This window comes from Emydura macquarii, unplaced genomic scaffold (assembly GCF_026122565.2).
Source record: "Emydura macquarii macquarii isolate MOO-44397 ecotype Brisbane River unplaced genomic scaffold, CSIRO-AGI_Emac_v2 contig_2676, whole genome shotgun sequence".
NCBI lineage: Eukaryota > Metazoa > Chordata > Testudines > Chelidae > Emydura > Emydura macquarii.
The window spans coordinates 9,828,392-9,848,572 of NW_027132813.1; the positions used below are offsets into that span (position 1 = coordinate 9,828,392).

Sequence of the window (20,181 nt, forward strand, 5' to 3'; positions counted from 1 at the left end):
AAAATTGCAAATAAGTATTTCCTTCCGTATGAGTGAAACATGGCAAGCCTGACAGGACCAGTCAAAAATTCAGTTCCTCTTACAGTGAAGATGTGTTTTATAATAAGGAATAAAATTTCTTAAACCAGACACTTTGCTTAATCTTGCTAAAGATTGTAAGCTGCTGCATAATGTAGCTGCTGCATAATAAAATATTTATGAAACACAATAAAGAAACACTGTAAATCAAGCACAAAATGTGGCAGATCAAAAATCTGAAAAATAGAGTTTTTTATTACACTTTATTGTATAGCTGAACTAACATAAATCAACAAGAGAAGCTGGATCTGATGATGAAATTTCAAACTTGTAAAGCACAGTGTATACATTTGCCATCTGTACTTGCAACTAAAGTAATCTGTCCCACCATTAGTTCAATAGAAGAGAGAGCACAGATTTACAGTTCATGGTATTTAGAACTTCAAAGTCTGGATGACAGAACTTTAACAAACCTTTTAAAAACTCAGCTGAAACATTATCTGCCTCAAATTCCTCCCAATGTTGTAAACATTTATAACAGACAATCCCCCATGTAGCATTCACTATTTCAAGCTGGATCTTGAGGACCTAGAAATGCTAACTGGATATGTTTAATAATAAATAAACACCTTAAATGAATACTTTGTACTTCTTTGAAGCACTTTGCAAACATTAATTAATTAAACATTTCTGTGCAGGTGGGAAGTAAGTTTCATTATCTCCAATTTATAGAAGGGTAATTTTAGACACAGATAAGTTAACTGACTTGCACAAAGTTATCTAGCAAGTCAGTGGCAAACTGAAGCAAAAAACCCAGGAGCCCTAACTCATAGTTACATGCTCCAGCAGTAAACTACACAAAGTTTAAAGTACTGTTTCTTGTTTTTGATCTAATTAAACATCAGATCTTGATATTTCAAGGCTTGCACTTTTTCCTATGGTCATGGATGAGTCAAAGAGAAATGTGACCAAGAGCATGTGACAATGAAATGATGTATTAATTTCCTGAAGTCATGTGACATGTACTACATAGACTGCACAAATTAGAAATAAACTTCTTCCTTGTCCATAGAGCTATATAAGATTGTATTATCTGACTCCTTCCCTGTGAACAACAGACAATAGCAGTGTTATTGCGGATGGTGTTTTGCTGAGTCACAAGAGACTGAGTTAATAGTAGATATTACTATTGAGGAAAACAATTGCACTTGCATTCTTGCTTTCTCTGGCTCATTTCCTCCCCTGGGTCCCCACATTAGGAAGCTCAGGGTTACATATGCGAGATTTGAACTGAAGCATGTATTTCCTGAAACATGAGAAAGAAGAGTCAATAGCAGACACTTGCTTAAACATAGAGCACAACCCCAAGGCAGGAGAAAATGGGTTTTTATCTTTTCCATGAAACTTTTGAGCAATCATCCCTCATGTATAAAACAATCAAGAACTATGTGCACAGTACTCTGCAGTAACTGTTCCAAACACTGTTGTGATCCGCATTGTTCTGGGTATCAGCAGCAGTTACCAACTGACAATGAAAGACTGGCTACAATTTAAAAAAGGATGTAGGGTAACCTAAATGATTTACAAGCCAAATCTCATCTTCAAAATAGACTTAGGTACTTAGGAGCCTGAATCCTACTGACTTTTAGTGAGCCTTAAGTGCTTTTGAAAATGGAATTTAGGCTCATAAGGGCCAAATTTGCAAAGGTATTTAGGTGCTTAAAGATGTAAGTAGGCATCTAGTGGGATTTTCAAAATGCCTTTGTAGTTTAGGCACCAGTTACAGTTATTATAACTTGTTAAATGCTAACAATACACCAGGTGCTGTGCAGACACAAAGGGTGCATACCCTTATCCTGAAGGGCATTTCTCCATATCCATTACAGAGGCATCAAGGTGGCACATTGCCCCAAAGCATTGGAGGTGGGTGTCATTCACTGAAAATAGGGATGACCTTGGGTCATGTTGGGTGGTAGTGGTGGGGTCTATGCATTTTGATGGGGAACAAATGTTTTGTTGCCACTTGGAACCATTGGAAAGGGGAGTTGTGAATGTCTCACACAGAGGGAGGGGGTAAGGAGGGGAGCATAGGGTTGCCAACTTTTTAATTGTTGAAAACGACACCCCCACCCCGCCTCTGCTCTGCCTCTTCCCCTGTGGCACCCCCGCCTCTTCTCTTCCCTCTGTCTGTCCTTCACGCTCCACCCTCCAGCCCACTGGCCCCTCCTCTGGGACTCACCTCCTGGTGAGGCTGAGAGGAGATGACAAGGAGCCTGCCCAATGGGGGCACAGCAGGCATTGTAATGCAGGCATACTTAATGCATTTCTGGAAAAGTAATGTAAGCAAATGGATGGGTAGGCTTGAAAAAATTAGATTTTTATCAGTAAATGTTGGAAAATGTGTATGTACTGTGAAATCAACAACTGATGAAAAATATTTCATCAATAAAATAAAAAAATTAAAAATAAAAATTTACTGATCACCAAAGTAAGAAAAATGTGGATAGAAAACTTATTAGAGTTTGAGTTAAGGATATTGTATATTTGTTTTGTACTGAAACTTTTTATATTTTCACATGTGATGATGACAGTTTGTATTTTAATGGTTATAAAACTTTAACTTTTTGAATCTCAGCATATACTGTCATTAAATGATTGTCTGTCCTCCTCATCTGACCTCCCCCAATTTCCCACAACTATGAAAATTTAAATTGATAAATAAAAAATGTTTAAGAATAAACGTTGATATTAGCCACTGATATTACAAAAAAAAAAAAAAAGGTGAATTAGGCCAAGCTTATGGATAGATTACAAAACTATACTCATTTGGAGATGGTGTGTGTGTGTGTAGGATTGGAGTGCCTGTGGCATGTGCATTTGTATGAATGTAATTAGAAGGCTTGTATATGTGTGGAGAATATGTGATTTGTGTATGTTTGTGAAGCATATGAGGGTGTGCATGTCAGTTGTTTGTATGTATGTGTGGAGTCTGGGGAACGGATATATCTCTGTGGTGTGTGTGTATTGGTGAGATGTCTGTGGCGCGCGCGTGTGTTTGAGGGAGGAATACCCAGAGGGCAGTTAAGTGTTCATCCCAAACTGGGCCGATTTCAGATTCACACCTTCCTGCAGGGAGAAAGTTGCTTAGTCTTGGAACTGGGGGACAGAGGAAGGGCGTGAGACAGACCCCGGGAGGGAGGGGACAGAAGGAAGAAGTGAGACGGCCCCGGAAGGGAGAAATGACTGAAGGGATTAACCTAAGGGTTGGGAAACTTGGCTGCAAACAAGGAAGGTCCCGCCACACAACTCCTGAGCCTGTGGCAGCAGTCCAGGCCGGTGCCCGCTGCTGAGGGCAGGGTCAGAGAGCAGGGGATCTCCTGAGAGCTGCAGGGCCGCTACAGGGGCCCCGGGCGGGGCTGCGCACCACTGGGAGCGGCGCTAGGCGTGGCGGGGCTCCGCTGGGGTCGGGGAGCGGGCCATGCTCTGCGCCCGGCCGCGGTGACCTGTTTGCCGGGGCAGTCATGCGCGTCCGGCACCGTTCCTGCGGCAGCGGCCGAGCGGCTCGGTGCCTCCCGCCGGTCAGGCGGCAGCGGGGCGGGAGGGAGGAAAGCAGCGCCCGGCGAGCTCCGCGGCCGCCCAGGCTCGGCGCTCAGTGAGCGGAGCTGAGCTGAGCTGAGCCCCTCCCGCCGCAGGCACCTATTTGCAAACTAGGGGTGGTGGGCGGGCACCATGCCCCGGGCCCAGAGAGGAGACGGACGGGGGCCGCCTTCCCCCAGCGCCGCCTGCTCCGCAACCCCCGCCCCGGCCTTGAAAGTCTCCCCCTAGGAAGTCAGTGGGGGGCGGAGGTAACCGGACTGTTAGCGTCTGGTGCAAGCCGGGGGTAGGTGGGTAAGTGCCAAGTTCTGCCAACAAGGGGCGGCCGAGCAGGAAGCAGCTGGGCCCGGGGAGAAGGGAGCAGTGGAGGGGAGGAAGGGGAGGCTAGTAAAGAAGGGCCGGGCCGGGCCGGGCCGGGCGAGAAGGCACTGGCATGCGTGGCTAGGGCAGGTGATGAGCAGTAAGTGGGGAGCGGGAAGGGGAGAGGCACTGGGAAGGGCAGGGGGCGGGGCGCGCTAGGGCCAGCAGGGGGAGGGGCACTGGGAGCAGCCGCCGAGGAGAGCAGGGGGCGGGGCCTTGCGGGCGGGGGAAGGGAGCAGGGGGCGGGGCCCTGCGGGCGGTGGGGAGGGGGAGCAGGCAGGGGGCGGGGCCCGTGGAGCTGCGCGCTGCTGCCGGAAGTTCCGGGTCGGAGGGGGCCGGAAGTCGGGACGTGGCCGGCCCAGCCGGAGGGAGGGAGGGAGCCGAGGATGGCGGCGGCGGCGGTGGCGGCGCTGAGCTCGGAGCGACTCGAGGTCTCCATTGACGGGCTGACCCTGAGCCCCGACTCCGAGGAGCGGCCCGGGGACGCGGGGCCGGGGCAGCCGGATCGCCGAGGGCTGAGCAGGGCGGGGCAGAGCTGCCCGGGCTCCGGGCCCCAGGAGGAGGCCGAAGGGGACGCGGAGGAGGCGGCGGCGGCAGCGCTGAGCCCGGAGCGGCGCTGGGGGTTCGGCCTGGAGGAGCTGTACGGCCTGGCGCTGCGCTTCTTCAAAGGTGACTGCCCCGCCCCCCCACAGACAGACCGACACAGACAGACAGACCGACCGCGCCTCCCGGCCGGGGCCCCGCACCCAGGGAGCGGGATCCTGGGCCCCTGCCACTTCCACCCCCGGTCCTGGCCTGTCCCACCCCGACTGCCCGCGCTGCCCCTTCCCCCCCACCGGGGGTCTCTGGCCTTGCTCGCCCCCAGGGAGCGGCGAACTGACCCTCCCGCGTGCCCTGAAGCCTCCCGGGCATGGTGCAGGAGGCCGCCCGGGTCCTGGCTGGGGCGAGAGGAGCCGCGGCCCCTCGTCTTGTTTGGGAGCCTTTGCTTGTGACTTGACCCAGAACCACGGACGGGCCCCTCCTGAGCACGCGGCCCTCCTGCTGCGGACAGGGGCCGTGTCGGTGGGGCACGGAGACTCCGCGGAGCGGCAGGCGGCCAGCTTCTAGGGCCAGCCACGGCCAGCTGCCTGACTGCTCGGGATTTAAAAGAAAATTACCAGCAATAGCATCTGTGTAATGTTCCCTGGTAAACCCCACCACCATCCCCACCGGGTTACCACTGTAAATATTATAACAGATATTGTTAGACAAGCAAGTGAGAGTGTAGTAGTAAAGGTACATTAACAAGGATCGCAACAAGCGGGTTTTACCTCAGAATTTCAAACAGTGAAAATATCTTTGATTTTTATACTTTGGATTTTTTTGGTTTCATGTCCAATATTCAATTGTAGCAGTAAAATTTTCTGTGTATTAGGGGAAGGAGCAGGACTGGATTAAGGTTACAGGGACTGTAGGCTCATACTTATGGTTCCAATGCCTGGAGTCATGCATTTGTATTGGAATTTGAGTTTTCACTTTTTCTCATCTGCATAGTACAAAGAAAACCTTGAAAAGGTGGACTGAGCATCCCCAATGCATTGAGGGCTGCTTGAGTTTGCAGACAGCCACCCAGTTACTCTGAGAACTATGAGCTGCCCCATGCATCTCAAAGGGATGTTAACTCAAAGGCTCATTACTCTGGGAGTCCTGTGAACATTGTCCCAGGAGACAACTGTGTAGCCCAGCCATAGTTTATCTGCTTGGGTAAGTACTGAGCAACCTGTTCTGCCCCTCTGGAGGAGGGAGAAGAGATCCCTGTTGCCACCTTTATTGCACCCAAAGGGGGAGGTTCTGTCTTGTGCTGTTCCTGGGAGAGAATTTCATTCTTTTACCATGCTTATCACTAGATTATCTGAGCGCCTTCCAATAGTGCATTAAACCATGTGACGAACCTCTGTTGCATGTTTATTCTCTCATCCTCTCCCTAGGGGACTAAGTGTGTGCAGTAGTGTGTTTTGTTTTGGGTTTTTAAATAATATCTTACTATATGTTAGAAAAGACAAGGTCAGAGTACTCCTTGCACATAGGGAGAAGTGGTGGTGAAGTTTGTGGCGGTCCTTAGTTCCTGTGTGAGTTCATGGTTTCATACTCGCCCCCAAGAAAGCTCTGTCTCCTGGACAGATAAGCTTTAACCTTATTATAGAAGTTCCATTATGCCAGAGAAATGAAGTTGAATATAGTTTTCATCCTGGAGCTTTAGCACTCATGCTGCTTGTGTTCTGGGCCTTGGATTGCCTTAAGGCTGATCTACACTGGGAACTTACATTAGCATGATATGTCTCTTAGGATGTGAAAAATCCACGCTCTCAGAGATGTAGCTATGTTGACCTAACCCCACTTGTAGACAGTGCTAGGTACTTGCAGCAATGAGTAAACTCCTCCCATCTGTGTAGGTAATTTCTGCACTAAAGCACTGCTGCAGCTGTGCCACTGTAGCATTTTAAGCGTAGAACATACCCTCAGACTGACCTGGGGAAGAAGACGTAATTGTGCAGAGTATTTTTCTTGTTCATATTAAAATTACAACAAGTACAGGCATTTTTTTAATTCTTTAAAATATAAGGCAGAAAGTTTATCTAATAAGTTTGCATGAATTGGGAATCAGGACTCCTGGGTTCTATTCCTGAGTTTGCCATTGTCATGCTGTGTCATCTTGGGCAAGTCATGTAATCTCTGCCTTGTTTGCACCTATTAAAATAGGTATGATACTTAATAGGATTCTTGTGTGTCTTAATAAGCACTTTTTAAACTACTTTGAAACTTGTGTAGGGAAGGTACCTTATAACTATCTTTGCCTTTCATTCTTGACTGTAGTTTTATTACTCTTTTCCTCCCTAGTTATTTAAACTTAAAAATCATATATTGTGAACAAGCTCACGTGTTTCTAAATCACCAAATGGAAAGCATCAATTTAAATAATCTATTTCAATCAACTTTTCCATTTGTACTTCGGTTATTTTCTGAAGAAAGGTGCATTCTCATTTGTTGATGTAAATCAACATGCTTTAATGGTTAAAACTAAATAGAAACTTTACACTAGATTTGGTGTGTCTTTTGGCTACTTGGGATGGTACACTATACGTAAATACATTTATTTAAGCAGTTATATAGTTTAATATTTTCAAATTCTTATTAATTGTACATTTTTTAGTATGTTATAAAATGGTGAATGATGATTTACTACATTTTGCTCATGATTTGTGTCAAGTTGCATTAGGATGGTAACTAATTTAATTAAACACAGAAAAAAGCATATACATTTTATTAAACGTAACAAGCCCTTTATATAGTACATAACCAATCGTGCCATATTTATAAAGCTTGACCTCAGAAGTTAGATCCCCATTCTTTGCATAGAAAAGCAAGCAGCATTTCTCAATTTTTGATAGAGGCTCATGGATTCAGGATATATATTTTTTATTGAAATATTTTAAGAGATTATAATACATTGATGCCTTAACAGATTTTGCATTAAATTCAGATTTCATTTTAAACAGGATTATTTAAAAAAAAACCAACAACCTATAATTAAACAACAAAATAAAAACAGTTTTTTGACACAAAAAAGATCTATTTGTATCCACCCTGTGTTACTACTAATGGCCTACTTTCCTAAAAGTGAAAACTTGGGGTGGGGGGAGAAGTCACTTAAGCTCTATAGGTACTGTGTATCTTTCTCAGTTTGGACAATGGAAAATCAATGAATCCAGTATCCTATTTGTGTTTAATTAGTTTCCGGTTTTTCGTACTGCAATGTTTGAACTTTCAATATTTTAAAAGTTTCTTTTGGCCTTATAAAAGCTGTTTTGTGAGGGCTAAACTTGATTCAGTCTTAAATCATGTGTTCTTTTCAACCAGCGTTGATTATTTAATCTGTAGTGTGGGATATTATTTTTTCTTTAAAAAAAACTAAGTCTTTTTAATCTGTCTAGATATAGAGATGAATTTCATGTCCCGAGGTTCCCTATCTCCCTCCCACCATTCCTGATGCCTTTCCTTCTAAGTCAAAATATTCCCTTCCAGTCACTGCTACACCCTTTTTCCTTTTTATTTGCGAAACATTCACCATAATGTAGCAATCTGAACATTTGTCACCTAGCATATTAGTAATTAGCTACAGAGACTCATGTTCAGGTCATTGAGTCACATATGAAATAGGCCAGTGATTCCCAACCTTTTTGGCTCAAGGGCCACAGATACAATTTTTACAACCCCGAAGGGCTACCAGTCTCTGATCTCTTGTCCCCTTAGCTGCAGCAAGGAGCCTGCACTGGTCTTGTAGCCCTGTGGCAATGTGCTCCACCTGGGTCTTTAGGCAGCCGCTCCCTTCTGCAGCCTGTGGGAGGGGAGCAGCAGGCCACTTTGAAAGACCCTGCGGGCCACTTTCAGCCCGCAGGTCACAGGTTAGGAACCACTGAAGTAGGCTGATGACAATGGAATGTCTGAAATATATTGGTCTCATTCCTGTTCCCAATGGCTTAGATATCAACATTGTAAAAACATTTCCACAGTGGCACTGTTTATGGGTCCTCTCGGAAGAGAGGCTAAAGAGTGAATGCACAAAAAAAGGACCAAATCCTTCCATCCCAGACAAGCTCTTGCTCCAGATTAGGATTGAGGAATGCTGGAAGGCTAATGTTAAGAAGTCTGTGTTGCTTGTGATCCCTCTCTAAAAGCTATGCTCTGATGGAAAGAAAACTTTGGCTGTTAGTCTAGCAGTTTTCATGAATGCTGAACTCTTAGGAAAAAACTCCTTCCTTCTCTGAAGACTTATTTGATGATAAAACGTTGCAGCCCATCATGCTTACTGTCCACTCTCCCAACACAAAATACACAAGCAGGTAAGAGCAAATTTGTGTGATAGAATTATAGGACTGGAAGGGACCTCAGGAGGTCATCTAGTCCAGTTCCCTGCACTTATGGCAGGACCAAACATTATCTAGATCATCTCTGACAGGTTGTTGGCTAACCTGCTCTTAAAAATCTCCAGTGATGGAGATTCCACAACCTCCATAGGCAATTTATTCCAATGCTTAGCTACCCTGACAGTTAGGAAGTTTTTCCTAATGTCCAATCTAAACTTCCTTTCCTGCAATTTAAGCCCCTTGCTTTTGTCCTATCCTCAGAGGTTAAGGAGAACAATTTTCTCCTCCATGTAACAACCTTTTATGTACTTGAAAACCATTATGTCCCCCCTCAGTCTTCTCTTCTCCAAACTAAACAAACCCAATTTTTCAATCTTCCCTCATAGGTCATGTTTCTAGACCTTGAATCATTTTTGTTGCTCTTCTCTGGACTTTCTCCAATTTGTCCACATCTTTCCTGAAATGTGGCACTCAGAACTGGACACAGTACTCCAATTGAGGCCTAATCAGTGTGGAATAGAGTGGAAGAATTATTTCTCGTGTCTTGTGTATAACACTCCTGCTAATGCATCCCAGAATGATGGTTTTTTTGTTTTTGTTTTTGTTTTGTTTCTTTTGGCAACAGTGTTACACTGTTGAGTCATATTTAGTTTTTGATCCTCTATGACCCCCAGACCCCTTTCTGCAGTACTCCTTCCTAGGTTGTCCATTTCCCATTTTGTATGTGTGCAACTGATTGTTCCTTCCTAACTGGAGTACTTTGCCTTTGTCCTTATTGAATTTTATCTTATTTACTTCATACCATTTCTCCAGTTTATCCAGATCATTTTGAATTTTAATCCTATCCTCCAAAGCACTTGCGATCCCTGCCAGGTTGGTATCGTCTGCAAACTTTGTGTGATCTCTCTGCCATTATCTAAATCCTCGATGAAGATATTGAACAGAACAAGAGCCAGAACTGATCCCTGTGGCACTCCACTCAATATGCCCTTCTAAGTGGACTGTGAACCATTGATAACTAGTCAATGTTAAGTTTTCCAACCAGTTATGCACCCACCTTATAGTAACTCCTTCTAGGTTGTATTTCTTTACTTTGTTTATGAGAAGGTCATGTGAGATAGTAACAATAGCCATGCTAAAGTAAAAATATACCGCATATACTATTTCCCCCCATCCACAAGGCTTGTTACCCTGTCAAAGAAAGCTTTCAGGTTGGTTTGATGTGTTTTTGACAGATAAATGCTGATGGTTACTTACCACCTTATTATCTTCTAGGTGTTTGCAAATTGATTGCTTAATTATTTGCTCCATTATCTTTCTTGGTACAGAAGTTAAAGTGTCTGCTTTGTGATTCCCTGGGTTGTCCTTATTCCCCTATTTATAGATTGGCATTATTTTTTTCCTTTTCCAGGCCTCTGGAATCTCTCCCATCTTCCATGACTTTTCAAGGGTAATTGTCAGTGGCTCATATCTCCTCAGACAGCTCCTTGACTATTCTAGGTCTAGTCTACACTTAACTTACAGTGGCACAGCTGTGCTGCTGTCAGAGCACTTATGAAGCCATGTCTCCCACCAACATAGCATTGTCCACACAAGCATTTATCCTGGAAAAACTTATGTTGCTCAAGGGTGTGTTTTTTCACACCCCGAGTGACAAATTTTGCTGGCTAGTGCTAGTGTAGACAAGGCCCTAGGATGTATTTCATCAGACCCTGGTGACTTGAAGACACCTAACTTCTCAAAGACATTTTTAACTTGTTCTTTCACTATTTTTCGTCTCCTAGCCTAACTCTTTTTCACTGGCATTCACTATGTTAGACATTCAGTCGCAACTGACCTCTTTGGTGAACACTGGAAACAAAAGTCATTTAGCACTTCTGCCATTTCCACATTTTCTGTTATTGTTTTACCTCCTCATTGAATAATGGGCCTACCCTGTCCATGGTCTCCCTTTGGTTTTCGATATATTTGTAGAATGTTTTCTTGTTATCCTTCATCTGTAGCTAGTTTAATCTTGTTTTGTGCCTTGGCTTTTCTAATTTTGTCCCTACATACTCATGTTATTTGCTTATATTCATCCTTTGTAATTTGACCTAGTTGCCACTTTTTTGTAGGACTCATCTTTTTTGAGTTTGAGTTGTGAATTGGTACTCTCACTGGCACTGGTACAGATATTGGCATGGAAAGAGCATAGGTTAGAACACAAGGGACGTTGCCATAGGAGGCCAAAGAATAAGCAATACTAGAGAATAGGAAATAACTTATTCAAGTGTTGTTCCTCAATATACATGTCTAGTACATGACTAGCTATCCCTGCAGTCTTTGATTCTTCTTTCTATAAAACTTAGTTTTGATCAAAACACTCTAGGGTATATCTAAACTGCAACTGGAAGGTGTAATTTCCAGCTCAAGCAGACTTACTTGTGCTAGCTCTGATCACATTAGTGTGCTAGAAATAGAAGTGTGATTGCAGCAGAATGGGTGGCAGTTTGGTTAGCTATCTCAGTTACATACCTAGGATCTCACACACGATGTACTTGGGTGGCTAGCCAAAACTGCCGCCCATGTTGCCACGATCATACTGCTGTTTTTAGAGCATTAGCTCAATCAGAACTAGTGTTAGAGCAAGTCTACACTTAAAAAGCTGCACTGGTGCAGCTGCAGTGCTGTAGCACTTTAATGAAGATGCTCTAAGCCGATGGGAGAGAGCTGTCCCATCAACATACTTAGTCTATCTCCCCGAGAGGCGAAGACAGGTTATATCAGTATAACTATGTCGCTCAATGTAGTTATACTGATTATAGGTCTGTAGTGTAGACCAGACCTTAGTTTATCTGAGCTGGGAACTACACTTCCGAGCTGCAATGCAGATGTACCGGTTGGATAACTTATCACCATGATGGCCAAGATTTTTCATTGTTGTGTGTTTATAGATATCAAAAAACTGAACCTTTATTTGTGATGTGATAGTATGTAATTACATTGAGTGATGAGGCATAAAATTTTAAAGGCGTTTTTGCTTACTCTTTACCAAAAAGAGAAATTAGAGATGGACTAAATATAATCCCTTTTTCCATCTCCCCTGTTACTGGCAGAGTTGTTCCCTGCTATACTACTGCTTTGTCCAATCTAGTTTAAAATAATTCCAGTGTTGGTGCTTCCATCAGTTTCGTTAGGAGACTATTCCATATTTGTAAGCCAGGTCTACACTGGAAACCTTTGTCTATATAGCAATGTCAGTTAGGAGTCTGAGCTTTTTGAGACCCCTCTATACTGGCAAAAGCCCTAGCATGGACACAGTTATACTAGCATTAAAGTGCTTCTGCCGGTATAGCTTGTTATTTCACTCACTGAACTGCTGTAAGCTATTGGTTCCCTAAATTGGATTCCTAGTTCTCTGTTGGTCCATTGTGGTTATGTGGAGGTCTGTCCCTTGAGCCAGGGCCAGAACATGTTGGAATGGCATTCTGACACTTTCGCTGCAAGGAAGATGCCATTTTATTCTCAAAATGGCATCCTGTGTATTACATGACCCCTCATGCACTGAGTCCTGAGACCACTAAACTCCACTCTGGGTGAATACACGTGTCATAATACATTTAACTAATAGAATAATAACATGAAATTTATGTATAAGAAATTAAAGGGGTCCAGGATGTTTAGTCAGATGCCAAGAGTCCTTGGTGGAAAAAAAAAGTTTGGGAACCACTTATATAAGCTACATCAGAAAAGCACAGATTTAAGCTGTATTGGCAAATGCTCTTTTTTGCCAGTGTAAGCTGTGCCTATACTAGGAGGGTTTGCCAATGTAGCTATACCAGCAAATCTTTTTCTAATGTAGACCTGACCTTATGAGACGGAAATCTCTCTGCCTGAAATGTCCTTCTTTTTCCCCCAACCTTCAGTATGCACCAGTCTGTTCCTCTCAGACTGATCTGGAAATGATCAGCTGTGCAGCACCATCTATGCATAAAGAAACAGTAGTCGTTTTACTATCAGGAAGATAGTGGTATCCAAAGGCCTGGGCTGCACTTAATTTGATCAACCTAACTACATTGTTTGGGTGTGAGAAACCGCTTCTGTCACTGTAGGAATCATCTACGCTATGGGCGTTACAGCTGCAGTGCTGCTGTTGTGCTACTGTAGCACCCATGATGTAGAGGTGGCCGAAATCTGTTTCTGAATTTCATCTGACCACAGCTGCTATTCTTCGAATCATACTGAAGAAGTTGTATCTCGGTCTTCAAACCCACACAGAGGCTTCAGAACAGGAAGAAAGACCTGGTCTCTTCAGTTGCTTGGCATATAGTGATTGTTTCCTAGAAATGGCTGAATTGTCCCTCCAATGAGTTTTGTGGGTACATTCTCGTTCTCTGGAATTTGAAAAGTTATAAAGAGATCTCCAGATGTGAATGGAATGGCGGTAGGCCTTACCGATCACCTCTGAGTGTAAGGACTTGCTTGAGTGACTTTCCCTAAGTGGGATTTTATTTCTACTTTTCTTGCTTTCTGAACATATTCTGTAAGGGTGTGTGTTAAGAACTGCACATAAACTAGACAGTGATTAGGTTTTAAATAATTTCTTGTAATGTTTTGCTTTGACACTTCTAAAACACCTAATGAAAAACATATTTTTCAGGCTGTTCTAACAACTCAGAATTAACTTTGTCCCATGGGATTCCTTCCCTTAGAACTGATGCAGTAATTGAATAGGCATCAGAGAGTGTGTTATGAGTGTATTGTGCTGTTTTCTCCATGAAGAATTTTCAATATATAAAGTTAGAAAGCAATAGTCAGTTCTGATATTTGGCCTTGTATAAACAGTACGTTAATACTCCTTTCTTTAAGTATGTTTCATTGCATTCTTTCTTGAGTCTTAATTTATCAGCATATATTTCATTTTAGATATTGCTTGACAATAATGAAACAGTAAATCAAATTTTGTGACTGATTATAAGGGTACAGTTATTGCGTATATTGCATCTTTAGCAGCTTTCCATTTCTAGCCCATTGGAATGGTTTAATCTTTCTCTTTGTCTTACTTGCAGTCTAATTAACAGTCTTAAATGCATTGTAAATAAGCCAGTCTTTAATTTTAGCCTAGACTAATCTGTTTGAAGAGCTGACTCAATGGGCAATTCATTGAGTGTTCTGTAGTGCAGTGTTTCTCAACCTTTTAAGTGGCACGTACCTCCTAACTTCTGAAAATTTTAATAAGTACCCCAACACTCCATTTTCCACGGGATTTTATATTTACAGACTAATGTGCGCCATATGTTGGAAGAAGGGCTGAGTATATAAGGCTGTGATATGACAGATGTCAGATTTAGTGTGGGTAGGGGTACCACCTTTACATCAGGGGTGCACAACTAAAGTATGTACCTGGGATAGAGGTGATGTTGGCCAAAGCTAGGAGGCTTTGAGCGGCATGCCAGTGCTGGGGAATATAAAGCGCCGTGCCAAAGTTTTTGCCATAGATTTGAGAGGCGGAAGGGCTGAGAGAGATACCAGAAAAGAGGGTAACTGGTGAAATCTGGGGCTGTCATAATTGTCAATTTCACTGCTCAGCTAGAGCAGAGAAATTGACAAGTTTTCTAGGCAGTGGAGTTTGCTGTGTACATCCTCTGGAAAAATAGGGGAACACACTGTCCAGTGTTGGTCTGGAACCATTCACAAGCACTAAATATATTGAAACTAAAGTCTACTTTTACCATGCAGAGATGTTATATTCAGGGCTGTCAGAAGCTTGTGACTCATGGATGCTTGAAGAGCCTGGCACTCTTTCCTGTTTGGCAAGACTCAGACTAATGTAGGTCTTTCCATGTGCTCTGGTGCAGACAGTTTCAGCTGCTCATCATCTGATACAGTTTAACTTCTAAGGTTTCTAAGGGCATGTCTACACGTACAGTGCTGCTGCGGTGTCGCTGTAGCGCATCTGGTGAAGACGCTTTATGCTGGTGGAAGAGAGCTCTCCTATCGGCATAAAAAGATCACCCCCGCAAGCGGCATAAGCTATGCACACTACTGCTTATGTCAGTGTAACTTACGTTGTTCAGGAGATGAAATATTCACACCCCTGAGCAACATAAGTTAGACCAACATAAGTGGTAGTGTAGCCTAAAGTTTGTCTACACTAGAAGCTTTTTCAGTGCAAGTTTCAAAGGTGATCAAAAGGTGCTGTAAGTACAGCGCTTGTGCCAGTACGTATAGCACTCACTGTATTGCTGAAGCGCATCCAAACGTGGTGCTTTCGCCTTGACATTAAGAGTAGTGCACTGTAGGTAGCTATCCTACTGTGCAACTCACCACTTTGTGCCACTAGGAGTTGTGAGAAGGCCTTTGGGCCACAGCGCATCATGAGTGCGGGCTCTACATCTCATGATGCATTGATTTCCGTCCCGTTATTCCGTGGGTTTCTGTGTTTCGTGGCATTTTTCAACAGCCCGTATTTCCTGAGCCCCTGCCATCTCTATCTGAAAAGACCGCCCAAACAGAACTGGAATCCAAGGCGCCTGACCTGTTGTGCCATGCAAATGAACATCACCGCATTACTGTTTGCATTCACGGAGCATCTGCACATGGTGAGCCACTGCTTTTGGGTGCGTGAGACAAGCACTGAGTTGTTGGATCACATCGTTATGCAGGTTTGGGATGATGAGCAGTGGCTGCAAAACTTCCAGATGATGCGCAAAGCAACCTTCAAAGAACTCTATGTGGAGCTTGCCACTGCCCTGCAGTTCAAAGACACCAGAATGAGAACCGCCCTCTCAGTGGAGAAGCACGTGGTGAGATCACCATGTTGAAGCTAGGAACTCCATCCAGACTGCTACCCGTTGGTCGCTAATCAGTTTGGAGTCAGGGAGTCCACCGTTGGTGTTGTGTTTTCACAAGTGTGCACAGCCATTAATTGCATTTTGCTACGAAGGACTGTCACTCTGGGCAATGTTCATGAAATAGTGGATGGTTTTGCAGCAATGGGATTCCCTAACTGTCATGGGGCAATAGATGGTACTCGTATCCCAGTTTTAGCCCCAGACCATCTTGCGACAGAGTACATAAACAGAAAGGGGTACTTCTTTATGGTACTGCAGGCGCTTATGGATCACCTTGGGTGTTTCACCAGCATCAACGCAGGTTGGTCAGGGAAGGTGCATCTTCAGGAACACTGGCCTATAAAGAAAGCTGCAAGCAGGGACTCTTTCCAGACCAAAAGATTCCAATGGGGGATGTTGAAATGCCCATAGCGATCCTGGGAGATCCAGCCTACCCCTTAATGCCCTGGCTCATGAAGCCTTATACAGGCAACCTGAATAGCAGCAAGGAGCGCTTCAATAACAAGTTGAACAGGTGCTGAATGACTGTTGAATGTGCATTTGGCAGATTAAAAGCTCGCTGGAAGTGCCTTTATTGTAGGCTAAACCTCAATGAGGAAAATATTCCCATGGTTATAGCTGCCTGGTGTGCGCTCCATAATATTTGTGAAGCTAAGGGTGAAAAGTTTGCCCCTGACTAGAGTGCAGAGGTGCATTGCCTTGTGGGTGACTTTGAGCAGCCTGATGCCAGGGCTGTTAGAGGGGCACAATGGGGGGTCATTTGAATCAGGGGGGCCTTGAGGTACTCTTTTGACAATGAGCCCCAATAAAGTGTCTTTTAGTATACAGCATGTGTCATGTTGACTGCTATCCAGCTTATGCAGTGTATCAATGAGAGGTGCAGCCAGTGTGTGCAAGAGTCAAATAGAGTGCTTATTCTTCAAATATTAAGTCTTTTTGAAATAACAGTAATTGGCCGCAAATACAAAAATGAGGCTGTTGTATTGTAAATTGTGCCACCATTTTCCGCAGGTGGACATAGAAGCCGATATCTCCCTCCTCAGAGTAAGCAGGAATGCTAGTAGGATGCTTCCCTGTGTGCCGCTTTGGTCCCTGCACAACTAATTGCCAATTGGTGCGGGAAAGCTTCCTTAAACAATGGAAGGAACAAAGCTGCACCTCTATAACACAAAAAAGCAAAAGACCGTCTTACCTCATGTACACAAGCAGCATAAGCACCCCTGTCCTGCATCCGGCATGCCAGAGCTGAAGGACTGGGACTGGCTGCAACCTTCTGAAGTCAAGAAATGCTTCCCACCTCACCAAACAAACTGTTCCCTGGCTCCAGGTCATCCTCCAACTCCACCTCCTTGTCAATGACTTCCTCCTCGGGGTTGATTATGGTGTCCACTGGTCCCAGTGCTGCAGAGGTATCCCTGGATGGTTGGGGGTGGAAGTGGGGTCGCTGCTGAAGATGGCTTCCAGCTTCTTATAAAAGTGTCAGCTCTTTGGCTTTGCATCAGAGCGACAGTATGCCTCCCTGGCCTTCTGGTAGCTCTGCTGCAGATCTTTGCTTTTTTGCTCAGCACTGCAGCGTGTCCTGCTCATAGCTCTTCTCCACTTGGCTTGAGAAATCTGGCCATAGGTATCATTGTTCCTGTGGCTAGAGTGGAGCTGGGACTTCACGGCCGATTCTCCCCAAATGCTAATCAGGTCCAGCAGCTCCAGTGTGCTCCAAGTGGGAGTGTGTTTGTGAGGAGCCACCATGGTCAGCTAGAAAGAGGCGATGTGAGCTCTGTACGCTGATCAAGCAGGAAATGGAATTAAAAAATCCCAGGACTTTAAAGGGGAAGGGTCCGGTGGCTGAAGGCAGCAGAGTTCAAGGTGATGGCCAGAACAGTCAGGATGGTTATTGTGGGACACTTCCTGGTGGCCATTTACCATGACATAACCAAGTGCAGTGTCTACACAGACGTTTTGTTGCTAAAAGTTTGTCGTTAGAAGCTCTACGCCTCTTGTTGAGGTGGATTTATTTTGTTGAAAAAACAGGGAAGTTGCATCTGTGGGAGGATGATTGCAATGTGTACACCAGCAGTGTTTTGTCGATGAAAGCTGACTTTGGTCAACAAAACTCTCTAGTGTAGACCAGGCCTAAGTGTGGTGGGTGGTTAGTTTGCTTGGAGCGCACACATGATTAAAACAAGAAGTAGCTAGGATGTAACCTAAAAACTCACTCTCTTGACTGAATCAGAAGAATACCATTTGCTAAGTACTCCCATTTATATTATTAACTAGCCACTGAATATTTTCTCTTCCCCTCCCCTATCTCTTATCTTGATCTACTCTCAGTGGAAAGTTGTCTGTCTGATTTTTTTTTAAAGCTTTTTATTTCTTTCCCCCGGGGGAACTTTTTTTGTCAATACAGATTTCAACTTCACTTCAGATTTGGAGCTTGGTCATCAGAGAGGTAGCTTGTCTACATTGGGAAAATGCAGATCTGTAATTCTCAAGTGTGGATAGAAACAGGCTTTATTAACCCTGCTCTGAGCTGGGCTCAGATACTAATGTTCTGAGCAGGGTTAGTCGATGTGGTAAAAACCCCCACACTCAGTCTATGCTATAGCATCCAGCAATGAAGAATTACAGGTACACAATTCCCCATTGTTGGATTTACCCATGTTGTTTAGTGGTCTGAAAGTGTATTTTGCATATAAACCTAGATAAAATGGCCATGACAAGAGTGCCATGCGGACAAGAACAGTCATCTCCATTTGGATTTGCTTGGATTTTCTGATTATAGTTGTCTATAAATAACATTTTCAACATGAGTATTCACATTGGAAACCGGTTTTTAAAAATTAAATGTACTTTGTCTAATTCAACATTCAAATAATTGTAATAAAGTGCTCATGAATGATCTATGGACCAACAGCTATTTTCAGAAATTACCTAGTGAATAATTACAAATAAAACTGTATAGTCTGACATAACATTTATCTTTTGTTTTTTCCAGGATCCTTCAGTATTGCCTGTCACAGTGGTATCTGAGCCATGGCTCTCATTTATGTGTATTTAATTAAGAACAATTTCAGAGTAACTGTCTGAACTGATTTGAGACTGTAGGAACAATGAGCTAACTCCAATGCAGAAATCCATCTATCTAGGTTTTTATGCTGCCTCCTCCATTGTGATATCTGAATACTTACTGTGTTGTACAAGTGTGTCTGAGTTAAGTTTAGTTCCCATATTCATGTTATTTAGCAGTATCAGTGTGCTCAGTGCAGTATAATGCAGAGATACCCAATCATCTGCTCCAGAGAGCTTGCATTCTCAGTCAGACACTACACCGGGTTACTAAGTGAAAGTCCAATCTCAAAATAGGGGAATAGGTTTATTTACTATCAGGTATTCCGTGCACTTGGAGAAATGTGCGTGGCTGCTTGTTGCATAAGGGGGTTGAGTTCCAAATACAATGGATGATATGGAAAGAAGCGAAGAAGAAAGTGGGAGGATACAAAAAGGGTTTTTAAGAGGGTGGCTTGGGAAGTGGAAGAGGAGGAAAAAGATCTGAGGGCTGGTTCACACTGACCCCGCGATTCGGTGGCAGTCGACGGGAGTTACACAAACTACGCAGAGTAGTTTGTGTAACTGACGTCAACTGCTCAGCTTCCCTTCTGCGTGCTGTTCACACTGTGCTGAGCCATTCCTGTCGACGCAGCGCTTTGCTACTTGAGGGGGTGGACTTACTCAGTCGACTTCCTGATCGATTGAGCGGGTCTCACTGGCCGCTCAGTCGATCCTGAAAGATTGATCTGGCGGCAGCGATTTTTTTCCGCCATCAGTGTAAACGTAGCCTGAGATGTAGGTAAAGAAATTACTGAGCTGGCTGCACTGCAGAAACAGTGTGTTGCCCTAAGGTGGTGGAGCAAATGGAAGGTGGTGCCTCACATGACCAATATGAACAGCTGTTTCATTAAGGCAAGGCATTGACTTTTATGAAGGCAGTGCAGTCGCTTACCAAAAAGATGTTAGTTATGACCGTGCAAACCAGGGGAAAATGGGCAGTGAATACTTAAGACTCTTCCTAGGAAGGGAAAAGAGGATATAGGTGTCTTTTATTTTTTTTGTGCTCAATGTCTGGCTTCAAGACTAACTGCATGTCTTTTACATGAATTTTCTATTGTGGTTACCTACACTAACAACTCCGTTATGCTAATCTTTCTAAAAAGACAACAAAAGGTTATTCATTCTATCTTGTGTAACAGAAAACAAGTCTTTTCAGCAAGCAGTATAATTACAAATAATGGGTGTTTCTTTGCTTTGTTTTGACAGTTAGTGAAACGTGGTGGGATAGTTCTAGTTGACCAATTTTTTTAAATGAAAAGAATCTTCCATGCATCATTTTTCTTGCTAATAAGTGCTCTATGTAATTGGACTAGGATAGCATCAAGAGGTTGATATATGCAGCTTTGATACAGAATCAGGAGACTTAG

At 43.8% G+C, this 20,181-nt stretch overlaps 1 protein-coding gene across 1 annotated transcript in view; it reads left to right on the forward strand.

The window, feature by feature from the left end:
- The first annotated feature begins 4,319 nt into the window (after window positions 1–4,319).
- Window positions 4,320–20,181, forward strand: part of ACBD3 (acyl-CoA binding domain containing 3) — a 31,267-nt gene continuing 15,405 nt past the window's right edge. The window contains exon 1 of the mRNA XM_067564847.1: window positions 4,320–4,641. Coding sequence (XP_067420948.1) covers window positions 4,359–4,641 — 283 coding nt within the window. The 5' untranslated portion in view covers window positions 4,320–4,358. The remainder of the gene's footprint in view (window positions 4,642–20,181) is intronic.